This window comes from Echiichthys vipera, assembly GCF_963691815.1.
Source record: "Echiichthys vipera genome assembly, chromosome: 21".
NCBI lineage: Eukaryota > Metazoa > Chordata > Actinopteri > Perciformes > Trachinidae > Echiichthys > Echiichthys vipera.
The window spans coordinates 8,728,209-8,747,767 of record NC_139846.1 but is presented as its reverse complement, the minus strand read 5'-3'; the positions used below and the strand labels follow the sequence as shown (position 1 = coordinate 8,747,767).

The 19,559-nt window shown below is 38.1% G+C and overlaps 1 protein-coding gene across 1 annotated transcript in view; it reads right to left on the bottom strand.

Moving 5' to 3' along the window:
• LOC310963475 (cadherin-7-like) overlaps positions 1-19,559 on the bottom strand; it is a gene marked incomplete at both ends in the record, with an annotated part of 97,448 nt that overhangs the window by 47,625 nt on the left and 30,264 nt on the right. The window contains one exon of the mRNA XM_083936327.1: positions 8,053-8,347. Coding sequence (XP_083792453.1) covers positions 8,053-8,347 — 295 coding nt within the window. The remainder of the gene's footprint in view (positions 1-8,052; positions 8,348-19,559) is intronic.

The window sequence follows — 19,559 nt, the reverse complement described above, 5'->3', positions numbered from 1 at the left end:
CCTAAAATATGCAAGAAACAGGCAATACAGTGACAGAATATTGATTCATATTTGATCAATGTTACCGAGTTTCACACTTTGATCGCAGTTCAGAGCAGTCATTGACACAGCGTCAGACACTCCTCTGCTTTTTCTTCGGGCACCCTTGGAAACTAGCATATGCCATTAAGAGCACACAGAGAGGGCTTTGGAAACAAACAGAAACAAAAGATGGAGTCTAAAATGCATAACTTTTTCACGGATCATCTCTCTTATTATTCTGTCAGGATAGTGACAGTTTCTGCAATTTATTTCTAGCAGAAAGTTACCAACTTGAGCTTTTATTAATAGGTCTACCTTAGTTGAAGATAAAGGTAATTGGTATGGTAGCAAGAAGTCTTTCAATTTCTGCATGAATTTATTAAGGTGAAAACCAAACCATTTAAAAACTCCTTAACTCAAAAAGCCCTATTGGCACAATAATTATAATTTAATCAACACCATTTATCTTAATTTGAAAACCTTCAATATCAAATTAAGTGGATTTCAGTGGGTGATTTTGGCTGTAAGATAAAGAAACAAATTCATCCATTAATTAATAAAGTTCAACTAACATGTTTAAATTATATTTTATGTGTTGACTAGTAATATACAATGCCCACGTCCACTGGCTAGAGGGCCAGTCTTTAAATGAGTTGCACTTCCTTTTCCCTTGTCTCAAAGTCGATGGGTTTTTAAAATTCCAATGGCTTTTTGTCAAGGAAACAGGACAATGCTAATGACAGCAGCTGAGGTTTGATTGACTGGAAATAAATCTCATTACCAAATTACAATCTAACAGAAAATATAACATTTACTGTATTGTACAAAGTAAAAAAAGCCAAGATATATAACCTAATTTTGTTTAGCGCCCTATAGCACCTCAGAATTCCCAAACTTCCTTTGAGCCAAGACGGAAATTTGCTTTTAAATTGAACAGTGAACTCTGCTGACAACTGCCAACTGTTGTTTCTGCGTGCACTACAGTATTGTCCTCTCCCACTTCTCTTCAGAAGCAGGGAAGTAGACATCAGACATGATCCCTTATTGATTTCTTTTTAAACATACCGACTGAACATGGTTGATGTGACTTGAGCTGACAGCCACTGCTTAGAAGGTAACGCCAGAGAGGCGTTTGAAGATTTCACAGAGAAAACAATCAGCGACAATCATTGCCAATCCATTTCAATAGGTTGGGCATAATGGTATAAATTAGCCTTGTTGCTCCAACTGAGCTCATTAAATTTAGATCAGTCTTATATTAGGGGGAAAAGCCAATTATCTCTTAAATTATCACAATCAAGCACTGTGGTTCAGGCTATTGTTTTGCTGTTAGACTGTACGTCAGTGTTGGTCTTAAGGCTGACGCCTATTGCACACTGCGGCAGTGAAATCATCAACAGTAGACATTGAAATAAACTTCCAAAAGAAAAAAAATAACAAGCCTTCCTGGGTCATATAAATAGCAGCTTGAATATTTCACTTTAATGGCTAGCTGCACATACTGTATTTTGAGCCTATATTGCAGCATCGGACAAAAAAGTGCTGTCTTGCAAGTTGGTTTTTATTTTACTCTGAAGAAAACATCCTAATAAAGATCTCACTTTCTAACATGAGATGTATTTCACAGGCTTTTTACAGAATGAAAGTGATCATGGAAATTGAAGATTAGAGTCCTCCATTTTTGACCATAAACAGAATTAACAGGCCCAGGCCCTGGATGTGAACAATATAATTGAAAAAAAAGAGCCTGGAGAAGCTGGAGAAGTTATCACCAGGCCGGTTGTAGAAGGACACCTAGATTATATCATCACCTCTTAGTCATGACAGGTTATATTACAGGTAGTTTAAAACACCAAGGTCAAAGGATGACTGTATGAAAGAGAGCTCGGGCGACGTCTAAATCTCTATTACAGGTTGATAGTTAAAATCACGTCACAGAGTGCTCTGCAGACGAGGCTGTAAATTTACATTCAGTATGGACTCGGATAGAGCACAGCTTTTTTTTTTTTTCTTCAGGTTGTCCAACAAAACATCCTGTTCTAACAATATTGTCAGAATGAAAGGTAATCCCAGCCGGTTGTGCTGGATGTAAAAAAAGAGAAGATGTTTTTGAATAGATTCTTTCTGCTCCACAAGGCTGTCATCTGCTACTCACTTTTCCCCGTCTGTGTCCCTTCAATATTTGTCAATCTTCATAGACGTGATGGATCTGATCTTCACATTTTTTATGTATTTATTCCACCCGCAGCTGTGTACAAAACAGGTTTCCTAATCAATTTCGCATCTTGGGTGAGCAACTGTCATCTGCCAGTAATGAAAATAAATGTGGCATGCTTAAATCTGAATGGGAGGCAGGTATTCTTCAGCCACTTGCATTTACAGGCTGCTGCATCCAACTGTCAAGTACAATATGCCTTTCTGAGTGCACAATGCAAATTCAAGGAATATGACCCAGAATGTAACTTTTATATTAATACAAACTGCGTTGCATCGTCTGCATGCAGAAATACAAGCATGTGAATTAAAAAAAGAACATTTGATACCAAAACTCTTTGATTCACATTCACACCTGCTCCCAGACAATTTAGATAAAAAGGGATTATTGTTTAGAGGTCAATTTGTTTTTATTTGCAGAGTGTAAACAAATTACAGCACTTTTAAATAAAGTTAATAATTCCCTGCTGTTTTCTATGTGTGTTTTAACATACAAGGTACACTCAGTGGCCACTTTATTAGGTATGCCTGTACTATCTAATGCGCTCAAATACAACTGTTCTGCCATAAAATCAACTTTTATGAGGCCTATAACGTTCAGTTCAATGACAAAAGGAGGACAAGCCAATTAAGACACCTCTCACTATAATATAGTCCAGTACACCCAGTATTGGAAGTCGTACTGAAATCCTTTACTCACGTAAAAGTACTGAACAGTGGAGTATTTCTACCATTGTGTAGTAAAATCTTCCCTGTCATTGTTTTACTATTATATATGATGCTTCTGGATTAATATTCCTGCTGCATTAATATGTTGTGTTTTACTGCTGTAGATCTTTAAGGTTGTGCTCATTTAACTCCTTTATATACTGCTGGGCAGTTTAATCTACAGCAATGCATCATATTCTATAAGATCATTATATCTTTGAAGCAAGGCTGTCCTGTGAGAACTACGTACCTCGAAAAAGGTTGACTTTTCCCAGAGTCAGAAAAACAGCCCTGTTTTCAGCTTTGTGACGATCCAGCTGATCCCAGGGGCTTTTCACAGCGTTTATTTAGCTTAAGAAGTAGGATGATCTTTCCGACACATAAAGGATCTCTTCATCCTTCAGTGTAGTGACACACTAATTAAGCAGGCGGACGATTGATGCCATTTTGAGATAATCAGTTGATGCCTGCGCTCACCAAAATGTCTGCAGACACAAGCCTTCAGCCAGCTAAACTCCCAACAAGGAAACCATTGGTCAGATTTGTCATTTAAAAAAACGATGTATATGTTTCCCTTACTCTGCTGTGAGTTATCACCTTAAACTAAATATTGAAGAGAAAACAATGCAGATAATAGGAGTGTTGAATATGTGTTAATTTAAGTTCAGCAATGTTGTGTTTCATTTGTTATTATTGTGAAATAACTGTATTTTATCTGATGCAAAAAACAAACAGAAAAACATGATTTTGACATTATATGTAGGCATCAGCGATTGGCAAACCCATATCGATAAAACATGTCAGATAAATGTAATAGAGTAAAAATTCCAATATTTGTCTCTGAGATGATTAGACAATAATAGGTGTAACATGACAATACAATGTAAAATAAAGTACAAGTACCTCGAATGTGTAATTCAGTTCAGTACTAGAGTAAATGTGCTTGCTTCAGTAGCAGAAGCACTTGTTGACACTGAGCTGGGACGATCTGTGTGGCTATGTGACTTCTGTATCTATATGTTGATTTGTGTATATCTCTATATTTCTGTGACTGGCTGTGAAAAAATCCCTCAGGGTCAATAAATCTAATTGTAATCGCACAACATCACCTTTGATCTCAGTTATAAACATGAAATCCAGTACAGGACTGTTGTGTTTGACTGCGTTAGATTGTTCTGGTGTACCTAATAAAGAGGCCACTGAATGTACTTTTGTAACCCACAATGAAACGTAAAATCAACATGACCCCAAATATAAAAAAATATATAAACTGGATCAACCTTTCCTAAACAGAAACACCTTTTCCCTTTCAAAATTAAACTCCTGCCTGAATTAGACAGGAACAATGACAGCTGGATATTAGACTGGTGAGTAGTAAATTCAAGAGCTGTGGCCTTGAGTTGACATTACATTCTCTATGCTTGTAATGAGCCCTCAAACTGCTCTTTTGGCCCTTCGCTGTGCTGCGAGAGAGAGCAGAGCCTCGCAACTGTCACACCTCCAACTGTCCTCAAGCTCCCTTGTCTTTTATTTGACATCCCTGCCATGATTAACACAAAAGCCTTCAGAGATCCTCGGGCCATAAGGTCTCCGTGTGTATGGACGAGCACCGCCTCTAATTACTTTAATTAATTAAATTCACGATTTCCTCTAAATTGAAGCCATTCATCAGCGGTTCAGAGATGTGACCATTAATGATTTAAAGACATCTATAAAGGAATTATTGAGGACAAGAGGTGCATGGCCCTTCCTTGCTCTTTACCGCATTGATGGCTGCTTTGAGCAGATATTTACAAAGAGAGGTGATGCATTATTCTCCTGTTCTCTCAACTTGTGATGAAGGAGCTTGCAGAGTAAATAAAGTGGCGGGGTGACCCTGCAACTCGGCACTGGGGGTGTGAACGCATTCCTCCTCTGTGGTTGATGTACCGAGTTGTTGTCTTATCTCGGGTTGGACACGAGACTCCAAGCCCTTGTACTCTAATCCTCTGGTTCCTTAAGCCTGAGCTCTGTACCCCCCGTTGACAGCTGGCTGTGTAATCCTTCAGAGATCTCCCTGCCTGTGAAGCAAGGAAAGCACTGCTTTCCTTGGAACGACTGCCACTGCCACTGTATGCCTGCTGAAATTTTCATTTTGGCTTTGAAGGTTGTAAAAAAAAGCCATCAACACCTTTATTTGCACTAATTTCCATCTGTATGGTGCCATGTTTTGGTTTTGAGGTGATGCTGATATGCACAATGAGCTTTTCAGTTCTGCGTGTTTATTGGTGTGAGGAAGTGCAGCGCGCGTTAATTTACCAATGCTGGTAAAATAGAAAATTAAAGTGGCTGTACTGAATAATTTTATATTCACATGCATGTGAAAAGGTTTGTACTTAGTGGTTAACCCATAGAAAATTCTCCTTTTCAGATTTCCTCTATTCTTCGGAGCTCTAGCGCGTTTTCTGGCCTGCATCTTCATAGATGATGAATTTAACCATTCAATGCAAACTATCACACCAGCATGATGATGGAGGACAAGACAATTAAGACACAAACTTAAAATATGCAACTGAAACATACTGAAGCTGAAATATCCCCTTAAATATTCCCCAAAATGTATTAAATTCCAAACATGTCTACTAACACTCAGTCATACAACACAACTGTCTGTCGCACACATTTTTAAATGACAGTGAGAGTTATGTATGTACGTTTTATAGAATGAAATTCTGGATGAAACAAAAGACTGTATGGCAACATCAGGGATTTTGTGTACGGAATTACTCAATTTTCTCCCGGAAAAAACACGAAGAACCACTCAACCAAAGACCGGTACCAGAATATGTTGATAGTATACCATAAAGTGACTGACTCAAAGAAGATGGATATAGTCTGAAGTTACTCTTCAAAAGCAAGTTATGCTGATTGTGTTAACTCACTAATCTGCATCTACTTCTAATCTTTTTGTGAGAAGACTGATTACTAGCTCTCATTCTGATAATGAATTATTATTCATACTGAAGATTGGAGTGCCTTACACATTATTTTTTGTTCATGGCCAGGGCTCAGTATGAAATGTCTGCTATTATTTCCTCTCAGATGATGCATTGTGTCAATGTAAATTATATTTCCATAAATGTATCTTATTATATTTGTCAGTCACCTACAGTAATCTCTAGGTTCAGAATTGTGTGTGTACTTTGAATGAATTGTAACACACCATATATCAGCCTTATTCTGTCAGTTGACACCCAAGTTCCTTCCTGCCTCCATCCCATCACTCATAGCTCACTCCCAGCATGCCTGGGAGCGCCTCAGGAACCCCCTGAGAGAAGCTGGAGGAAGTTAAGGATGTCTTTGCTGCTCTGTTTAATGGATGGATAGAAATGTATTTGTCCGGATCAGACATGTTTCAGAGATATTTTTTCAGCAGAGAGGAACCTGTAAGTATCGGCGAGTATGAACTCTGAGCCCAATTTGCGGAAAACATGCCCGCGGCCTTCAAGCCTGATTCAGCCATTAAGTTTGCTTGAGTCAGTTTTTAAACATGCGCCACTCACCAACATCGCTAAGCCTAGAGGTCTTTGCTGGCATATGTGAGGTGATAAATATGTAAATTAGGGCACTTCAGACTTCATTACAATACTCTGAGTTTAGAACACCAGGAAATAACATTTCTGCAGCATTTTGTGCTCCGCTTCACCCATTTCTTCTTGACCAAAATGTTGCGGCAGCATTAATGGTAAACTAGAAAATTCATACCAAGAAGGAAGAAACTAACCCTTAGAAAATAAACTTAACTAGCATTTGTGAACTAATACTTTAAGAGCTATGTAAAGTCCCATATAAAAGGCACATGGCTGTGTGAAGGTCACTCTGTCTGATTCTTATACACCTGCTAAGTTGAAAAGCCTCAGGATGTTGTTGTGGCTCATTTGCATTTATTATCATTTTGAGCTTGAGCGTGACCCGTTCTAAACCTGGGAGGAAATCTTGACCATGCAGCAAGACGCTGCGAGTTAAAGACAGGGTGTGATATGATGGCTTCCTCCAGGACTGCATTTAAAACAGACAGATAAAAGATCAATCAGCAGTAATAAATGTTAATGTAATCAACAGAATATGAGTTGCTGAGCACTTACAAGAATTACAGCTGTATGTTTTTTTTGGCTCTGTAAATGGCAGTCTCAGTCTGTTGGTGCAACACTTTTCACCCCTTTTTTTGTCCGGGCGGAAATATCAACAACTACGGGAGACACTGCCATGATATTTTGTACAGAAATGTAGGATTCCCTGATAATTTGGCATGACTAATGCTGTGGTCACACCAGCTAATTTTCACTTTGTGTAATATTGGGGAAGCTGCTTTCGGTTACTGTGCTCTACTAAAAAATGCCCTTCATCAGTGCTTATACTTACATTCTTCCCAGCTTCAAATTATCACAGCAATATTTAATTTCTTGATTCCTGATTTTTATTTCATTCATTTTTTCCATTCAGTTTTCTTATTCTTAAATTTTGCGTAAAGCTCTTTCAAAGTCTAAACGTCCTACATGGATGATTTGCCTCGTTTAATGTTCCAAATGTGACTCTAGCGGTATAATCTGCAATCTTTACATTATCACACTTTCAAAAACTAATTTGAAAGTATTTCAAAGCTCAAAGACATCAAGAGGAGAAAATATTATTAAGTGATTGTTTTGAAGTGTACAGTATTAATAAAAAAGATCAATGACGACAGTAAAGCTGCACACTCTGGTTAATAGAGGCAAACATCGAAGTGGTTTGACCTGGACCTCAATTGAGTGTGGAACTCATACACTAGAACTTCATGTGGTTTAAATTATGCCCAATGTGATTAGCACGTATTGAGTCTTACAAAGAGAACAGGCTGGGTTCAAATTAATATTGCAAACTTCCACGAATACCCTCATGACCTAAAGACTCAGAGAGATGAAGACAAACCTAGTGAGGTAGAAAATTATCACATGCAGATGTCAAAGCTAGGGCAAGTCAAAGAGAAAGTTGGAGTATAAGAGGGAGTAGAAAAGAGAGATAAAGTAAAAGGATGGGACTAGGGAGAGAGAACTATATGGGAGTATGTTTAAGACAAATGGGGAGGCTTACCTAAGGGTGACATCTCTGGTACCCCTGCCAAGTACGGTCCATCAAGAAACTTTGGCTCATTATCGTTGATGTCCTGGACTTTGACCACAAATTCCGACCTGGGCTCTACGGGTATATTGGTGACTCGGTCTACAGCTTGAGCTTGAAGGGTGTAGTAGGCCTGCGCCTCCCGGTCAAGCCGCTTAGTGGCGTGGATGTCTCCTGTGTTCTCATCAATAGTGAAGATGGAAGTGGCGCCCTCTCCTGATAACACATACTTCACCTTACCATCTCCTTTGTCCACATCTGAGTGCAGCTGAAACAAAATGGAAAATAACTGATTAGGGCCAAAGTAAATAATCTATTAGAGAAAGAAATACTTCAATATTTTAGTGGTGGTACTCGACTTACTAAAGAAGGACTTGAGGGCATTTGTCTTATCAGATTTTTCCACTAGTAGTAATTGAATACTGATTACACTAGTGAGTGTTTTTCACACTACCTATTCAGAGATAATTAGCTAAATTGATTAAATGGGAATATAAAATTGGACATATTTTAGCACATATCATTCATACCCACTCATCATATCTCGTATAATGTATAAAATATCTTATATTAATGCTAATGAAATATGTAAATGTTGTGTAAAATATTCACAGCACACAACAAAAGCAAACACACATCATGTTTATTGGACAAACATCTGAATCAGATCTAAAGATATAAACATGCAGCATTCATGCATGAATTTGTTACATTACAAAATCCCCTTGTAGTTTGCATTTCTCTACAAAATAATGGAGTGGAATGAAATGGTGCCACTGCAATGCAATTGTGGCTTATTAACTAATGCAATAGTCACTAGGAATGATCAAACTAGCAATCTTCCATTAACACCTCCAGCAATTACTAACTCATAAAACACATTAAAAATAATACTACAGCTCTTACAAAATGCAATTACGATTCAACAAAAATAGATCTTCACTTATTTTATTCTCATAAACATAAAATACATAAATGTAATTTGGAATGCACAGACGGTATGTTGGAGAATATTTCAAAAATTTCATGCAAAGCTTCATAAAGCTGCAGTTTTTTAATGCAAATATTCTTCAGCCTGAGTGGAGACCCTGACACTATCTTTGCTTTTACACTGATGTCAAATGTTGATACTTCGTTTTGCCTACAAGTAGTCCAGTATTAAAACAGCCTGTTGGGTGAATGCTCTGTTGAGTGAGGCTGGACTTTATGTTCTGCCCTTTGGAATAAAAGAAACACAGATGGTTTGCTACACGTGAATGTTTCATCAGTTCCCTCTTGTTGCCTTCAAGGGCAGCCTGTTAGCAAATGGGATTCTACGTGTTTTTGACCTCTGAGAAGCTATAGCAAGTGCAGAGGCCACAGTCAGATCAGGCCCCTTTTAATGGCCACATAAAACAGCCACGAAAAACATTCATTCTATGTCTATTCTAGGTGCTATACTGATGATGTTATTATTAGCATTATTACAAGCCGCAACAGCAACAGAGGTAGTCCTTTCACCTTTTGGGTCTGTGTGTGTCATCATAGCAATATGTGGCCCTGGAGACACCTACTGTAGTTGGGAATAACAAAGAGGCGGTTTGGAGTATTTTACCAGATGTTTATATGTCTGTTTGTCCCAGCCAGGCAAGATAAAGTCACATAACTTTACAGTTGTGTGGTTGAGAACAAAATATGAGATGGGTTGTGGTCAAAGCAAAGGCACCAGAAATAAAGCATAGGAAATTGGGAGGGGGCTTTGGCCCCATTCTCTACGCCCCTGGCCCGATAAAAGTACAAGCAGGGTCCAACATTGACTTTTTACTACTGCAATTGGCGTTTATATACTATTTAGCATGTCATCTTGATTTCATACAGTATGCAATTTTAAACCAATATTACAGTAGTTTGCTTTAAGGCAAAGGACGCCAACAGACTGAACAAACTGATTAGGAAGGCAGAGTCTGTTGTTGGCTCCAAGCTTGTCACCCTGGAGGAGGTGGTGGAGGACAGGATGCTGGCAAAACTGCAAGCAATCATGGACAATCCCTCTCACCCCCTCCATAAGACACTGGACAAGCTGAAGAGCAGCTTCGGCAACAGACTGATACAACCCCGCTGCTCTAAGGAACGTTACAGGAAATCCTTCCTACCCACGGCAATAAGACTTTTCAATTCATAAACCTCCGTCAGAGCCTCAATCCCCCACCTGGACTGAATCAGATCTGTAAATTATTGCACATTCTCTGTCCACATATTCATAATATAGTTTTTTTTAGTATCAGTATGTATATTATACCCATACTACATATCCCATACATATCATATATTACATCATATATTGCATGTGCATATGCAGATACATTAGTATTTTATATTACCATCATCCTGCCACTGCACCTTACTATTCATTTATTCATCTATCTTGCTTTATCTCATGCTTATGTCCAATTACCCATCTTCCGTTCTGTGTTTCTACTTATTTCTTATACCCAGATATTTTTTATTAAATCACATTTATATTCTATGGTATTGTATCATATTCAGTTGTACCAGATTGCTGCAACAAAATAATTTCCCTTCAGGAGTGAATAAAGTAATTATCTATCTATCTATCTATCTATCTATCTATCTATCTATCTATCTATCTGTCTATCTATCTATCTATCTATCTATCTATCTATCTATCTATCTATTTATCTATCTATCTAGTAATGATAGAAGTATCAAAAACTGTGTGCAGCAATATTAATTCAACTGTTTGAATTAACATATGAATAGTTCAATTCAGAGGTGCAAGAAGGATAATTTCTAAAGCAATCTGAGATTGTAACATCATCACACTACAAATCATGACCCCTCCTTAAACTCCAGCCATGTTCTTGGAGCACCTGAATCATCGTTTGGGGGGCGCTTGCACTGGTCATGGCAGCAGTGGTCTCTTCAACCTTTTTTTTTTCCTTTTTCTTTTCTCAAGGCCTCACTTCCACAATGAATCACCACATATCCATGGGGGGTTTGTTCAACTGGCTTGGCTGAAGCTCACATATCGTGCACTGTTTGTCTTTGTAACAAATTCCACTAACCAATAATTTGATGACTGGCATGATCATGTATTACGCACGCAGAATTGCAGATTGAGCAAATTCATGTATTTTTCTGCTGATTGTTTTACAGAACTATCTGAGAAGGGATCATTCGAAACTGATTGGGAAAGGGCAAATGCTTTACAAAACCTACCTGGCAGGTGACTGGATGAGCCATCTGTCTATCAAACTTTCACAAAGTCAATTTAGAGAAGAGAAAAAATATATTTTCCATTGAGAAAAATCTTCAGTGTCATTCTTTTCTCTCAATGAAGAAATATAGCATCTAAGCTAACCTCTTTTGTCATTGTCCCCCCCTCACCCATCAACTGAAAGCAGCTCCTCACAGGACGCTGATTGGCCAGATGACCTCTGGCCGAAACACAAACACATTACTTGGAGCCTGACAAGATGGATTTTCATGTGACATATGAACAAAATTATCACGTGATCTCATGTTTTCACAAGAATTCAGTGACTGTGATTGTGGTCTCTATAATTTATTCGCCAATGACCAAATTTAGTCGCATTTGGCAACTGGCAAGTGGTCATTTTGGACCAGGTGTGTAGGGGAGGTGAAAATGACAGGTGCGGCCAAAGCAACCCCCCCTTAAAGTAATTTGGGCTTCCTCTATAAAATTCGAGTTTTGTTTCTTGGAATAGCAAGAATATCAGTAGCACCACTGTTGTAGCAGTAGAAAAATCCACACTCTACAACTGAGACTGTGGTTCAGTGGAAGAATTGGTTGTCCTCCATTAGAGAAATCAGCAGTTCGATCCCCAGCTTCTCCGGTCGGCATGTCCAAGGGTCCTTAGGCATGAAACTGAACCCTGAACCCATCCGTGTGAATGGATAAATGTGACTAATAGTGTGAAAGTGCTTTGAGTAGTCAGAAGACTAGAAAGGCGCTATATAAGTACAAGTCCATTAATCATAAACACACACAGGTCCGACAAGCTACATGTTTTACTTTACCACTACAAACAACTATCTTCCTATGATAGTTAAGAGGGAGAGCTCAGAAGAACAAGTCATGAATTTAAAGATGACCTTAAGTATGACTCCCACAAAAATAATCCTTGAGAAACTCTAAAGCAAGAACACTTGAAGCTTTTTTGGTGCATTAAAATTACAAGGAACCAGCCTTGAATAATCCTGTTTGAAGCCAGAGCTGTCTGATCGGCATCAACCCCTTCAATGTTCTGAACATCAGAGCATTCACAGAAACTACCCTATATCTTAGAGGAAGGTCATTGTTGGTGTTTAAAGATGGACGGATGGACCATTTTCATCCGTCAACATTTTAGCAGAGTACATATTTCGGTGTTTACTCCATCACCCCCGACATTACAAAACACCTCAAACAGCAAAGCATGCAAAGCATGCAAAGCAAGCTTTCAGTGGATTTATTCAGGTAATGTTTGTTTGTGTTTAAGTGTCTGAATCAAGGATTGAGCTGTTTGTCTGGTAAAGTGGCTCTTTTCATATAATTGTTTTCTCTACCTACTATTTCAAAACATTTGTTTAAAAACTCTCTCACAACTCTTGCAGTATAATCCAAGTTTAGTTAATAGCACGTGTGATGTCCCTATAACCTTGCTATTTACTACATTTCTGCATAAATAGTCTCTGTTTTGTAGCTTGTTGCAGGAAAACATTAGATTCTAAACGCTGCACTAGGAAACCCTTTATGCAAAATACTTCTGTTCCAGCTGAGACCATAACGCTACTCCATGTTATTAAATGGGACATCCAACACACTTGGCTGTTCCTCAAGATTTTTATGTCCCTGAAATTAAACAGAATTGGTGACCATGCATAATTGCTCCAGCTGTCAAAAAACCTTCAAAGACATTTCATCATACACAAATAAAAGCCTTCAAGTTACTGGACACATGTCAACTAGATGGGCAAACTATAATTGCCAGACCAGTTTCCAATGCGATGGCAAAGAGATGATCAAGTCTTACAGGACCCGAACAGAAACCACCTTGCTCCTCCTGAATCCAAGGTTTGCTAATCAGTTTGAGTCTCCTCGTCAGCACCTTTGTCAGACAGATCAGTTTTCTCAAGGAGCCTGAGGTTCCTGTACTCCTAGTAACAATGAAGAGACATGGTACCAATGACAGCCAATAAACAGCCAAAGGCTTTTGCATCTTAAGGCGACTGTGGTGCTTTTTAACTACCTCAATAACCTCCACCCGGGCGTGGCTGACACATCATCATTTGAGGTCAGGAGATCGTCACTATATTTCTACCACTGAATGATCCCCAGCTGAGGCTGGTAGCTGACTATTGCTGATGAAAAGGATCAAAGCCTGTCTAGAGTTATCTAATGGTTTGTTAGAACCTGACCCAATGTTCAAGAGCACAAAAAAGTACAGCTACTGTATTGATCTGTACAGAAATGAGGAGCAATTTGATTAATTTTTATCATCATGATTATTCCTTTTTTTTAATGCCAAAACACAACAAAGTCTGTTCCCATTGTGTACAGTGCTTTTCAATTAACAACACCTTGTGTTTTGTGTAGCGCAATGACAAAGCCTATTATACAGCATTTCTTTTTATACTACAATGCGCTCACACAGGATTATTGTTGAAACGCTTCCTTCAATTTATCTGTAATGTCAACATCTCATTATGGGATAAATAACAATGGTATTTCAGGTTCCAAGCCAGCGCTGGAGGGGAGGAGAATGATTAGGTCAATATTATATTGGTGGCACTGAAGGAGTACATGCTGAACAGAGGATACAACACCAAAGGTCCTTTATTAATGGAATCCATCAGCCCACTGATGGATGCTGTGTTAGGGGCGCGCTTGATGATTGCATTGGTCGTGTCCTCAAGCCTCAGTGTGCATATGTTGCCTCTCTTATGGAGCTCACCGTGTTTATTCACCATCTCCAGCTGTCAGGAGCAAACTTGAGGTAAACTGTCAGTTGTGGAGAGAGTCAACATTTAATCCTGAGGAAGCCATCCGTGGCCGTTTGTTTCCGGTAAATGCCACGGACAAGAAGGACAAAGCTGACATGCCAGAAAGCATGCAAGGCGGGCCAAAGGTCAAGCAAACTATGTGGACCTTTCAGTGAACTGTTTGCTGCATTTCTCATTCTCTGCCTGTGCAGTAGGACACACAATAGTGCAGCAACTGTCACCACATTTTCCATCTCTAAATCTCATCAACACCGAGGGCTACATAAAATATGTATAGCTTGGCAGGCCTTATTAAAAGTATACCCTGGTCAAATACTTTTCTCTCTCATTAATCTAACTCATTTAAAACAGTCACTGCTCATTTTCAGGTGGTATTTGAAGTTTCAACTCTTATTACTTTTTACTGGGCACCACAGTTGGTTCACTTGCAAAAATGTAAAGACTCCTCTGTAATTCTTCTCTTTGCTTCCCTTGAGGAGAGTGTAACACAGCATGCAGCACGGCGGTGTAGCTCAAAGGCACTTCCAGGGATTGTGAGGGAGGGGTGGGATCTGAACGCGAACCCTTCTGAAATCAGTGCTGACACTTATCATCACTTTGTATGCAGGCAGTTCTCCAGGGACCAGCCTGTTAGCTTTGTGTTTGCCTGTTTACCTTGTAGCGAGGGAGAAGGGAGAAAAGCATAAAAGAACCCATAACAACCCACTGATACATGCTTGTCCTATCACAAGAACGGCTGCAAATGTGTTCAAATTGTTCTTGTGTTTGAATTTGAATTTTTGTCATTTTATGCTACGTGAAAAGTCTTGTTGGAAAATGTTTAATTCTGTTATGTTCCTCTGTTTGCCCATTTGGCTTGGCTGTTTGCAGCACTGCAAGAAGAAAAATAACACTAAAAATGCTCAAACCCCAAGACTTATGTTTCAAGCTTTATATTTGCACCTCCCTTGAGGAGGGTACACATTCTCCTATTCAATGGACTGTGCACAATCCAAAATGGATACAAAAGTCCATACCTACAGGCAACCTGTGAGCCATTTGGATCCGGTACAACAAAACAGACTCTGCCGTTGCTTGAGAGCCCTTAATCAACAATCGCCCTCAAGATATTTCACAGAGCAGCTGAACGCCGGGGCTTAACAGGGTCTCTACGAGCGAGCTATGTTTCACAAACAACCCAAAAAATAAAAAGGTGAAACAAGGACGGCTGCACTCTGACATTGTTTAATAAATATTATACAATAGTTATATAATAATAAAATAAATAAATAAATAATAAAAATGATAATAAGGATAAACTCGAAAAGCACTCCTCAACTGAGACACTGAAAAGGTGACAAGCATAAAAAATAAAAATAATAATAATAATAATAATAATAATAATATATACCGTATATATATATATATATATTTAGAGAGAGAGAGAGATGTACTGTATATACTGTGTATATACAAAATGATAAGAAAATAATAAATAAAGAAAACCTGGATATTCAAGAAAGTACATATAGGCTATTTGCCTTCTGCGATTATCACTACACAGGTTTTCTGATGTCCCTGAGATATTGTTTCCTGATTGATTTCCCTTTCCACATTGTAAATCATACACTATAACAAGTTATTATTTCCAACAAAAATCACAAGTCTGCCAGCAAATAAAGGTTATATTACAGGAACCAGCAGGGAGTTCAGACTCACAATAAAGCATGCACAAAACGCATATAAAGAAGGACATCAGATGGGGGTAAGAAGGGTCATTCTGCTTCATAAAAGAGCTGAAAAGAGAGACGTGGGCTTCGGTGTGGCTGTCACTGACATGCTTGGCTTTTCATCTATTCACTCAGCCATGTTCTGGTGAGTAGTCATGGTGCTGTGCTCTGAGAGAGGCTCAGCAGCTTCTCTTTCATTTCAAGTCGGGAGGTGAGGAATTAGCGATCACCATGGAGAAACTGTGGTGCACAAATGGATGGGATCTGTACACGTAGGCTTATAGGTATTCTGCCAAAATGTAATGAATTATGTCTTTATGCTTCTACTTCGGTCCCTTCTCCGTTGTCTTTTATGTGTTTCCTTTACTACATTTGTTTATGGTTTATGTGTATCTCAATGCTTTTGAAAGTGCACGGGTGGGTTGTCTGATTTTATTGCGTTGCAAAGCACTTTGGACCTTTTTGCAAAGCACTTTAAAACTGTTTTGATAAATGTACATTATTGTCCTATTCAATTATCTAACAAACACCATGATGACATATACTTGTTTGCATTAGTGATATATGAAATTTAGTCATTGAGATGAGGCAGATTCCAGCATAAAGATTCATACGAAGAAGCATAAACATGTGGGGCAATTATAGAGATTAACTAAAACACAAATATCTCCCCAACAAAGCATACGGTCATGTGTTTTCGACCAGCTGTGTTTTTTGCTATATCATTTGCAGTTTATCAGTCTTTTTTCCCTGAATAACTCTACGTTATTTATACCAGATGAAAACCCTCTCAAGCACAATGATATTGGATACTAGTGGAGATATTTTCCTTTTTTAGCTTAACTCCCTTAAGTCATCAGCCATGCTTAGAATAACACTTACCTACAGAGCAAATGAGCTGGTGATTTACAACAACAGACAATTATTCTGTGAATTAACGTTGATGTTTTATGAGTAAGTAGTTGATTCAGAAAATTTTAAAAAGACTTACAAACTTATGTAGTTCATATGTGCATTTTTGGAAAAGCTTACACAAAGCATAGTGGCAGTAGTGGGAAAAAAAGTTATATTAAATTTTAGTTTATTTGACAAATATCATTACAGCAGACACTAACCACTATTTGACAGGGGAACTGACTTCAACAGAACTAGCCAGTTCATATGGATATTTGAAGGAGTTTTATCAACAGTACAGAATCTGATGGGAAATCTCAAGACGATTGAAAAGAAAGACGATTTGAAGCATCCAAGAGGAGGTCCTACTGAAAAAGAATAGCTGAGAGCAGTTTTTTTATAAATGGAAGAAATGTACGTGAACTAGTTTATTTTTGGGACTGTGAACTTTGTTCGAAATTCAAAACTGTTAACTATGAATGTGAACTAGTTGATTTTAGTCTGTATGAAGTAAGCTTTGAGCTGGCTCTTGTTAAATGTGAACTGGCACAACAGTGTGTGCATTGCAGTGACAGCAGTTAATATAGAAGTAGTTGGATTGTCACTTTACAGAGTAAAAAATGTGTTGAATATTCATCAAAAGATCTGCACACTATTACTGTAATTTATTGAACAAAATCTAATTCTATTTTTTGTCCCAAATAAGCTGCTTCAAAATGAGTGAAAAAGGCAGTTTAATAGACTGTTCAATCTACACAAACGGATGTGTGTGATGGCTTGACAGCAGGTACAAAGCAAACGCTGATAGCTTTTTTTAGAGGATAAATATGGAAATGCAGACAGGCAGTTTTCATCGGGGATAAGGAAGGTTCAGTGCTCTCTTTCTATCTGACGTGGCAACTGTTAACATACTAGAATCGGCTTTCAATCAAAGTCAGAAATGGTTTTCTGTATTCTGAATGCCATTTATACACTTTGTCTCCTTTCCGACAGCGGCAGCTCATATCTGCACCTGCTGGCTGAGTCATAACACCAAAGAGATAATGGCTCTGTTTCCATGTGGGGAGAATGAATTTGGGTTTTCATAGAAATGAGCTTTAACAATTTTAGTCAAGCTTCCGCAGGCAAAACAATGGAATACAGGCATTTTTTCAATCCAAGTTCTGATCCAAATTCATTAAATTAGTCATTTATGTTTCTGTCAGTATAGTTTTTCATTCAGTCAACATGAACTTGGGTGTCAGTATTTATATAATGGGCTGCACATAATGCACTGCCTGTGGAGGCTCTGCTTCGACAAACCAGAACAATCAGATCCGACAGGAAACTTTGCTGCAACCTGTGCTGGTGAAATTTACAGAGTCAAAAAATTGGTTTAGAAGAAATTACTGACAGTATCAATGATCTTCGACAGAAAACCCTTGTAAAATTTTAAACCATACACTGGAGATCAAAAATAGAAAACTAAGTATTATTACTTGATTTATTCTGAAATACTGTTATTTCTTAGTCTTGAGAATTTGATAGAATATCTGTTGTGGCTATACCATTGCTGTACTAGGATGTTTTTTTTAAAAACAAAAACCTTAATTTTTTGTGAAAAAAGCAGAGACCAAAATTAGACAGTAGCCTCTGTGTCAGAAGAGAAGATTTATACAATGTTTTCTTCTCTAGGATTCAGAAATGAACAGGAAGTGTAGAGGCCACAGCTTTGAATGACTTCAGCACACTAGTTTCTCACACTGCTCTGCTTTGATCTTAGTCCATTCTGACTCAGTCTCTTCCTCAGTTCACTAACTGTAGTGGGTTTCTTAGACATTACTTTTTCGCCAAGGATTTTCCAGAGATTCTCTATGGGGTTTAGATCTGGACTCTGACATTTCCTCCCCCAAATTTAACTGAATTCTTTATACACTTTGGGTTCAGTCGTTTCCAGTACGACACTGAACTTAATGTTTCCCATCAGACCCAAATAAATTGAACTTTAGTAATGTCATGGTTCGATGGATGTTTTCCGCAGCAGAGTTGGGCCTCTTGTACAGCTACATTGCAGGGGGAATGCAAATGTTTATGTGAACCTCCTTCAGCAACATGGAATACCTTCACTGCAACTGTCTCCCAATCAGCAGCTAAGAATATTGAAACAATGAAATGGCAAGAGTCCAGATCTAAACCTCATAGAGAATCTCTGGAAAATCCTTGTAAACAAAGTAATGTCTAAGAAACCCACAACAGTTACTGAACTGGACCAAGATCAAACCAATTTCCCCTTAGCGATAAATCAAGTTTTCTTTAATCTTGAAACCAGAGCAGGTTGAGAAACTAGTGATGTCCTGCGGCCGTAGACTGCTCTTTTTTCCACAAATAATGTTTTTGTGTTTTGGTTATTTAAAAAAACACACTAGTACAGCAGTGGTACAGCCAAAGCTGACAGTCTATCAAATTCTGAACAATAAAAAAAACAATAATTCAGAATTAATCAAGAATTCAGAATTTGTTCTCTTATTTTGATTTCCAGTATATCTGCAAGGCAAAACTTTCATTCAAGATATATCTAATTACATTCTGACTTGTTTTAATTGACCATATTGAGAATATGACAAGTGATATCTCTTTTTGATTAGTCATCAGTTTAATTAAAGATATTTACTCAGATATGTCACGCCAATGATCAGTTATTACTAGTCAAAATGTAATTTAAAAGATCTCAGATTTAATCTTGTTACCTGACTACTCACAAGTGCACGCCACTGTAGATATCTTTAAAGATTTCTTGAATTGTTGTTCTCACCAACCAGAGATCAACTGCACTATAAAATGGTGAGATTCTGATTATGACCAGTCAAAATGCAATTGTAGATTTCCAATATG